This window comes from Microtus pennsylvanicus, chromosome 2 (genome assembly GCF_037038515.1).
Source record: "Microtus pennsylvanicus isolate mMicPen1 chromosome 2, mMicPen1.hap1, whole genome shotgun sequence".
In the NCBI taxonomy this organism is placed as follows: Eukaryota; Metazoa; Chordata; class Mammalia; order Rodentia; family Cricetidae; genus Microtus; species Microtus pennsylvanicus.
The window spans coordinates 129,345,473-129,354,559 of NC_134580.1; the positions used below are offsets into that span (position 1 = coordinate 129,345,473).

Genomic DNA, 9,087 nt, shown 5'->3' on the forward strand with positions numbered 1-9,087 from the left:
CATTAGCTCCAGGGTCCCCAGGATGCTCATGCCCTGTGCATAAAGTGTAGCGTTTTGTTTATATGTGGCCAGTCATTCCTTTCGTGTATTTTCCATCTGTTCTTGATCATATGATGTGACTATTTATTATTTGCATTGCTCCGAGAATCATGATGAGGAGAATGAACTCAAACACATCTAGTGCAGATTAAAACACTTTTTGTTGCCCTTGAGACAGTCTTATCTTGCTAGCCCAGGCTTACCTTGAACTCATGGCAATCTTCCTGCCTCAGAATAAATGGAATTTTGTTTTACAATATTTTGAAGCATATTGACTGAGTCCAGAAGCAAGGGTTCATGGACGCAGAGGCCTGACTATGTGATTAAGGGCTGAAGGCCAGGCAGGTGACAGGATCCCTTCATAATCCCCGAGTCCTTGCAGGTGGATCCGCTGCACAGCTGAGGGAGTTTAAGGTCAGAGAGGTACAGAGCCTTCCCACTGGCCCCTGGAGGCTGAGCTGGGGTGTGCAGGCTAGCTATGGATCCCCAGCCTCCTAGGGGAGGAGCCACGCCTTCTTTGCCTCTTGCCTCTTAGCAGCCTTGATCCTCATCTTTTCTGTCTGTACTGTGAGCAGGTGAGCCAAGGGCTCCAAGGGACTGTCATTTGTGGGTTATGGGGTTCTATCAAGTAGCACTAGGCCTTCGCATTGGACTCTAGGTCCCCCAGGTCCTCCAGGGATTGCAGTCCTGCCTGAACTCAGCTCTTTTTCCACAGGTGTTCATCTTGGAAATGTTGGTTGAGAAAATCTTTGACCTAGCCTTTATGCCAGCGATGAATGGTAAGAGGGGGCGTTCAAGCCTCTTGGGGTTACGTGGGTCAGGGACCTAGTGACTACTGGCTTATTAGATATATTGAGTGTACACTATACTGTACCGTGCCATTTCAAGGACTTTATTCAAATAGAGTGATTTAAGTCTCTGAAGGCAAATGCTCTTCAAGCTTACAAGTTAATAAGAATTATTTTTAGATTTTTTTGAGACAGGATCTCACCCAAGCTGGCCTCAAACTTGTGATCCTTCTGCCTCAGCTGCTTACATGTTGGGATAACAGTTGTATACCACCATGCCCACTACGTTTATCTTTACATAGCAAGCAACAAATGCCCACATTTCTGTTGACAGAAAACAGGATGGTTCCCCAGCTCCCACATCTGCTTCCTGTTTGGTTGTTGTCTTAATTTTTCTGATCCTTATGAAATTTGTGTGTGTGTAAATTTTATGAATCACAGAATAACTTTTAGAAGGCCCCGCCCAGAGATGAGTCATCTGAACTTCCAAGTATTTAGTGTTTTATTCTAAACTCTTTCTCTTCACTGTTATACCTTTAAGATCCCCCGAGTCCTTAAGTGCCACAGAAATCTAGCAGGGAGAGAGGGAAGTATCAGCACTGGGCAGACCACAGCCAGAGACCTTTTACCTGGCTTGTTATCTGTCTTAGTTAGAATTTCTATTGCTGTGAAGAGATGCTGTGAGCATGGCAACTCATAAAGATAAACGTTTTACTGGGGCTGGCTTACGGTTCAGAGGTTCAGTCTATTATCGTCATGGTGGGACATGGCAGAGTGTAGGCAGACATGGTGCTGAAGCGGCAGTTGAGAGTCCTACATCTTGCAGGTAACAGGAAGTGCTCTAAAACACTGGGCAGTATCTGGAGCGTGTATGAGATCTCAAAACTAGCCTCCAGTGATGCACTGCCTCTAACAAGGCTAATAGCACTGCTCCCTTTTGAGGTCATTTCATTTCAAACTACCACATTCTGCTCCCTGGCCTCCAAAAGCTTGTAAAAATATCAAAATGCAAAATACCTTTAGTCGAACTTCAAAAGTCCTGAAAGTCTATCACAGTCTCAACAAAGCTAAAAAGTTTGAAGTTCAAAGTCTTATCTGAGATTCATATAATCTCTTAACTATGAAATCAAAATAAAAAAACAGATCATATACTTCAAACATCAAATGATACATGATAAACTTTGCTGTTCCAAAATGTAGGGAGCATAGTGAGGAAATAGCAGTTCAAAGTGATGGAGGAAGGTCATTGGCTAATAAGGAAACTGCCTTGGCCCATTTTATTGGTTAGAACATAGGTGGGTGGAGTAAACAGAACAGAATGCTGGGAGGAAGAGGAAGTAAGCTCAGAGATGCCATGCTCCCCTCCCCCGGGCAGACGCGATAGCTCTGCTCTCTGAGGCAGACGCGATCAATGAAGCTCCGACCCAGGATGGACGTAGGTTAAGATCTTCCCTGGTAAGCCATCTCGTGGGCTACACAGATTATTAGAAATGGGCTAGTCCAGGTGCGAGAGTTAGCCAAGAAGAGGCTAGATATAATGGGCTAAGCAGTGTTTAAAAGAATACAATTTCGGTGTAATTATTTCAGGGCATCAGCCAGCCATGCGGGTGGCCGGGTGCCAGGGACGCAGCCCCACTGCTCATATCACTACACCAAAGCAAGACTGAAAACCAGCTGGGCAAACTCTGCATCTCCATGTCTGATGTCTCCAATTCCCGTCAGCTTTGTTGACTGCAACATACTTCTTTCTCTTTGGCTGGTTCCACTCCCTCTTAACAACTTTGCTCGGCAGGTATTCCACAGTTTCGGCATTTCTAACCTCTTGGGGTCCCCAGGCCATCCAGGCTTTAACTTTACACTTCACTCAATGGCCACTCTAGACCTCCATTCAGGGACACCCCTGACACAGGCCTGGCTTCAGTGACTTTCTGAGTTGTGGAGGTGCAGTCCATAGCCCCTTCCTTCTATCCTTCACTCTAGAGCCACGTGACCCAAGTTACAAAGTTCTGCTGCTCGCTGGGCCTGGGATCCGGCTTTCTCCTTTAATTATGTCTTCATCTTTCAGTTCTTTGTTTTCCTTCACTGCCTAAGCTTGGCTGTCCTTGAATTTGCTCTGTAGATCAGGCTAGCCTCAAACTCAGAAATCTGCCAGCCTCTTTCTGAGTACTGGGATTAAAGGTGTGCGCCACCACATCTGGCTCTAACTTGTCTTTAATTCATTTTCACAAGTTGGAAATTTAGTTGGTAGGGTCTTGCCCTCAAGCCATGATTCCCTTCATTCCATTTCTTAATCCTTTTATCTCCTTGAACACAGGATTTAGCTCTTTCCACTTCCTGGTGCCGCTTTTCTCAATCTGTCCATTTTGTATTTTTATTTGCCCAGTTTACCCCTTTTCATTATAAATCTTCATTAGAGTTGTCACTAACAGCCATACAACAGGGTCTAAACTGGGCTGTTTTGAGATTTCCTCTGCCAACAGAATTAATCTAGAACTCCTCACTTTAGTCTCAGGCAGACTCTTAGGACAAGGGCAAAATGCAGTCACATTCTTCACCAAAATATTACAAGAATGATCTCTAGGCCACATATTAATATTCTTCTCCTTTGAGACCTTACGAATGAGGTTTCAACAGTTCAAATAACACTTAGCACTTCTGTCTTCCATGCTCCTACTAGTATGGCCCATTAGTCAGTGCTTAAAGCATTTCATTCCTTTACCAAACCAAAGTACAAGGTCCAAATTCTTCCAAACAAAAACGTAGTCAAACCTATCACAATACTCTAGTCCCTGGTGCCAACTTCTGTCTTAGCTAGAGGTCTATTGCTGTGAAGAGATACTATGACCACAGCAAGATATTTAATTGGGAGTGACTTGATTACAGTTCAGAGGTTTAGTCCATTGTCATCAAGGTTGGGATATGGCAGAATGTGGGCAGACATGGTCCTGTAGCTGTAGCTGAGAGTCCTACATCTTGTAGACAATAGGAAGTGATCTATCTAAAAGATACACTGGGCTTATATGAGACCTCAAAGCCTACCTCCACAGTGACACTCTTTCTCCCATGAGACCACACTTTCTCTAACAACGTCACACCTCCTAATAGTGCTACTCCCTTTGGGGAATTTTCTTTCAAACTACCACAGTATCCTTGAAGAAAATCCTTTTGGCTTAGGAAGTCCAAATACAATCTATCCTCTTCAAAAGTGAGAGATTTGACTAGATTTATGATTCCCAAAGTACGGAGGTCCATGAAACAATAGCACCTTAAGAAAATGGTTCTGTGGCCAAGGGAGACTGGGAAACAGTATAGATAACCCTGTAGGGCAGGTCCCAAGTGTCCCCAGTTCCAAATTTTATTGGGCTCAGAAAGGTCAAGTTCAGTTAATCACAAAGTCCACCTATCCTTTCTTTCACCTTCCTCTTTTCCTTTCTTCTTTTTAGTACATTAATTGACAAATCTATATAACCTCTGAGTTTGTTTTTAAAGTTCTATTTATCATTATTATTATTTACACAATATATGTGGGGATGTATGTGTACCACAGTGCATGTGTGGCAACAACTGTGTGGAGTTGGTTCTCTGTCTTTATATGGGTTCTGGGGTTTGAACTCACGTCAGCAGGTTTGTGCAGCAAGCCCCTTTCCAGGCTGAGCCATCCCACACTCTTCCTTCTTTTTGGCTTCTGACATCTTAAACCAAACGAAACCCCATGGCAACTCGCATGCTGGGGACCCATGTGCATAATTCTGTTTCTCCACTCAGCAGCTAGTCCTCCTGTTCTCTAATTCTAGGGACACAGTCCCTAAGGCACTGACATGGGTAAGTGTGAAGTTCAGAAAATCAGAATGAATGTGCTTTAGTTTCTCTGGTGGCAGAAATTAGGAGTGGGGCAGAAGCCGCAGCTGCCTAGTTGCTGGCCTAAGGTCTAGGAAGCACTGTATATAACAAGACGTGCGAATAGTCTCAGGGGAGGCCCAGAACCCATCATGGAGGGGACTGGGGACGTGACTCAGTTGGTAAAGTGCTTTCCTAGTATGCACGAAGTCCTAGGTTCAGTCCCCAGCACCGTAAACTGGCCATGGTGGTGTATAATTCCAGCACTTGGAGATGGAGGCAGGAGGAGCAAGAGCTCAAGTCATCCTCCCCTTTACATAGCAAGCCTAAGGCCAGCCTGGGCTTCTTCTGGGCAGGAACCTCAAGGACAAAGCCTGAGAGGCCAAAAGGACAGCTATGGTCTTGCAAATGCTGGTTGCTTTTGGCCAGGCTGCCACCTCTGGGCCACATGAACAACACCTGACCTGACTCTCCCCCACCCCCTTTACAGCTGTCCTGGGTTCTGGCGTCCCTCTGCCCAAAATCCTCAACATTGACTTCAGCAATGCCGACATTGACGTATTGGAGGTAAGGAGAGAGGAAGGACTTTCCCTTTCTGCTCTTGCCATCAGCTTTGAGAGGAAGTGTGTGTGTGTGTGTGTGTGTGTGTGTGTGTGTGTGTGTGTGTGTGCATGGGGGGCAACTAGAGTTTTCCCTTTCAAGACCCAGTACCAGAGTGAGGGACCAAGGTACAAAACGGAAAACTTGGTGCCTGTGGCTTCCCCTTTTCCTGCTGGGAAAGCCGAGGCTCTAAGCAGTGGCAGGTGTGCCAAGCTGAAGTGTGGCAGAGTTCACTGAACACCTACTGTGGGCCCACACACTAGAGGAGGTGGGAAACAAGTTCAGTCCTAGTTCCAACCTGCCTACCCCAGCCCCGTAGAGATCCACACTCATGAAGCAATTGACTAACGGCAGGTTCCCGGAAGTTCTAATTCAGGGGCTTTGTTTCCATTGTAAAAGACAGGTGTGCTCAGCAGGCAACCTGTGGGAAGTGTAGGCCAGGTTCAACCTGCATATCACTCAGGTGGACATTCAAGTCAGAAGTCACCCCGCCAGATTCGTTCATCCTGAGCTTACTAGAATTTCTACCTCAGTCATGGCTCTGACCCAGAGGGCACCAGGCTCAAAGACTCAGGACCTCTGCCCACCTCTACCTGGGTGGCCTTCGGCAGGTTACGCAGCTTCTCTGACTTTCACTCTTCTAGCTGGAGTCAGTAGCCATTAGGATACTTTTAGAATAAAATGAGAATCCAAGTAGAAAGGATTTGCACAGCCCTCGGAGTGTGGTAGGCCTTCTGGATCTGTCTGCCTCCAGCATCATGCTGCGGGAGGGACATCCGAGACTCTAAGCTTAGAGTTTATCTGCTCAGAACACACTCCCAGAATGGACTGAATAAGCCTGCCTTCCAAATGGGGAATTGTCCCCGGCAACAGCTGTGTGTATTTGCACTGTTCTGGGTGTGCAAAGCACATACACATTGTGACTGGAGCTTGGCCTGGGAATCAATACTCCCTCCACATCTGGAGAGTACTTCAGGGAGGTGACAGTGACCTTGGATGAACAGTACAGGCCTGGAACTGTCCCCAGGGGTGCCTGCCCTGGTCCCATCCTTTGGGTGTCTCCAAGACTGATGCTATCTAAAACTGTCAATCAATGGGGAGCAGCAGTTCCCATCTTGCGGTGTTTGAGGGAGAAATGGCATGACATCACATGAACAGTATGGCTGTTGTAAGCAAGGGGCTGGGACGCAGGAACAGGACTGAAATGGATTTGCTGAGCGGATGGCCCACGTACCATAGCATGGTTTCGGTAAAATCTCCTGCTGATGTTTGGACCTAGACAGTGGCGGCACTGGTAATGGTGGAGAGTCCGCACACTAGGAGAAGGACTGAGTGCCAGCGGGGCAGACCACTTAGCCAGTGTCACACTGGGGTTTGCAGATAACATGTGGTGATCTAAAATAAAGTCCCTCCATGGGGCTGCCCCTACCCCCAGGCCTTTTTGAAACAGTAGAAATGAGTTTTTCCTGCCTAAACAGTCACACATGATAATTTCCATATCAAAATACCTACTACTTCATATTAATGACTTGTGCTTTATTTTCCCTTCAAATCCCAGTAAGGGAATTGTGTTGATCTCTAAATTAAACTATATAATTTGAATTTATCCAGAGTAAGTATGAAAGACCCTCAGAGTGGTCCTTCCCTCAGGAGGAGACCCCTAACCCAAGGAACAGTTGAGACCACTGGCTGCAATTAGCAAGAGGTTTATTGGGTGGGCACAGGTACCTGTGGGCGGCAAAGTCCTTTCAGAGGACTTGCACGCCTGCAGGCTGGGAGAAGGTCTTTTTTATAGGAAAAGGGTGGCAAAAGCAGGCATACAGAAGTAATGCATGGTTACAGGGATCTCATTGGTCAGTTCGAATAAGGCGATGGGTTCATTTAGGGGACAAGTTTCCCGGAGACATGAAGGTCTGATAATAATAGCAGACTTGGCCCTATCTAGGGTACATGTAGTTTTTCCCTGAACTGTTCGTTCCCCTCCTAGGCCTGGTGTCTGACCACAGATATCCTGTTTTGGCTGCCTAGGAGTACTGACTTTACCTTGAACTTACATTTGTTTGTGTGAAAGCCTTGCAAAATGGCATTACAGCAGCTAAGCTGGGGTCTTTCTAGTAGGAACTATCACAGTTCTGTAAGGAAGTGTAAACACGCATCTGGAAAATTTGGAGATAAGTTTGGCTCTGGACCTGGCCTTGCAGCCGTTTTGTACTGTTTTTTTTTTCTCATCATTTTTTATATACATCTAGGCATTTGTTTTATCTTTTTGTGTTGATAGCATTTCAATTTTACAAGAAAATTTTTTAAAAAGAGCAAGACCAGATCTTTCCAGTATGCTATTTCCCCAGCTTCCTCTCGAGTTAGCATCTTATATAACTCAAGCTTGCCAGCCAAAATCAAGCAGGGAGCAGCAGTGCATGGCTCCATCAGCTCCCCTGCATGTCCTTTGTCCTGCTCAGGGTCTGCTCTTGGACGTCTCAAATTGTGTTGTGCTGTCCTCTTTGAGTCCTGCCATCTCATGGAGCCTCACACTTCCTTGGCAGCACAGCTGTGACATTTTCTGTTTGTGGGGAGGGCCTCAGCTTAGAGCTGGCATGGCCTTGTGATGGGACTGGGGTTTTCTCTCCCACTGTCACCTGCCAGGGCACCGTGTATCCACTGGGCTTCTTCTAGGCAGTCTCCCTGGTTACTACCTGGTTCCTGTCAGGCTTCCCCAGTGTGAAGCCACCTTCTGACACTCTGGCAGACCCACATAGCTCGTGCAGAAACTGTGACATTCAGACACACCTTGTGGGGAAACTGTGACTCTCACACACACCTTGTAGGGGAACTGTGACTCACACACACCTTGTAGGGGAACTCACAGATCCCACTAATCTGGCTTTTCATTGCACCCCCCACTCACTTTGGCTCCTGTCAGCAATAGTTATTGCCATGGGTTTGCCGGTTTCAACTTTCTGTGTTGTAATTCCCTTTATGCTTATTAATCAGAATTTTTATGTAAGAAAGAGCTGTCCCTCAACTCCCATATTTATGTATTCACTCAACTATCTGTATTAAGGCAGAATCATATTGGACATTTTGTTAGGGTTACAATCTATGCACTATTTATTTCTTTGTATAACATCCTTAAGTTATGTCTACTGCATTTGGGAAGGCTATAAACAGGCATAGGTCCCTTCTATGATTTGGTTGAAAAAGATGAGGGACAAAAAGAAGAGTCCCTTACCTTGCCCAAGATCCTCTGTTCAGGTCAAGATAATGGTCCAGAAAGGTGGTCCCCAGGCTGCTCGACTATGTTCACCCCATAAAGTGGCAAGCTGCGGCCAGGGCCACCTGCTCCTCACAGGGTTGTCTCTTCTGCCCTAAAGGACCTTCTGGTGCTGAGCACATGAGAGACAGAGGCAGATACTGCAAGAAGACATCAGAACCAACTCCAGAGAGGATTGGCTTGGACACCGTCCTGCTCCCAAGTCCCTTCAGTCTTCACCACAGGTCCCCTCCCAACTCTCCCACCTTGCTCCTCTCCTGCCCTCATCCCGGGAAAGGATCCAGCTGCTGCCCATTGGTCAACGATGCCCTGCTCAGGAAAGCCTGGGCACTGAGATCTTGTGCTTTCAATAAAATATTTCACTTTCCCTGCAGTTGGGGTGTCTCCATGAAGGGGCGTCCTGGGGCCTAGAGCTTCCTTTCCTCCTTGAGTGTGCTTTGGATATCGGCAGTGGAGCTTTATCTGCCCGGAGGACGACACACTGCAGAGGAGGGGGCTGGGGTTGGGAGCGAGGATGGAGCCTTGGATTCAGCTTTTAGTGCCTTCTTTCTG

At 46.6% G+C, this 9,087-nt stretch overlaps 1 protein-coding gene across 1 annotated transcript in view; it reads left to right on the forward strand.

The window, feature by feature from the left end:
* Nucleotides 1-8,858, forward strand: part of Bpifb4 (BPI fold containing family B member 4) — a 29,059-nt gene extending 20,201 nt beyond the window's left edge. The window contains exons 15-17 of the mRNA XM_075963897.1: nucleotides 755-818; nucleotides 5,155-5,231; nucleotides 8,636-8,858. Coding sequence (XP_075820012.1) covers nucleotides 755-818; nucleotides 5,155-5,231; nucleotides 8,636-8,659 — 165 coding nt within the window. The 3' untranslated portion in view covers nucleotides 8,660-8,858. The remainder of the gene's footprint in view (nucleotides 1-754; nucleotides 819-5,154; nucleotides 5,232-8,635) is intronic.
* Nucleotides 8,859-9,087: the final 229 nt, after the last annotated feature.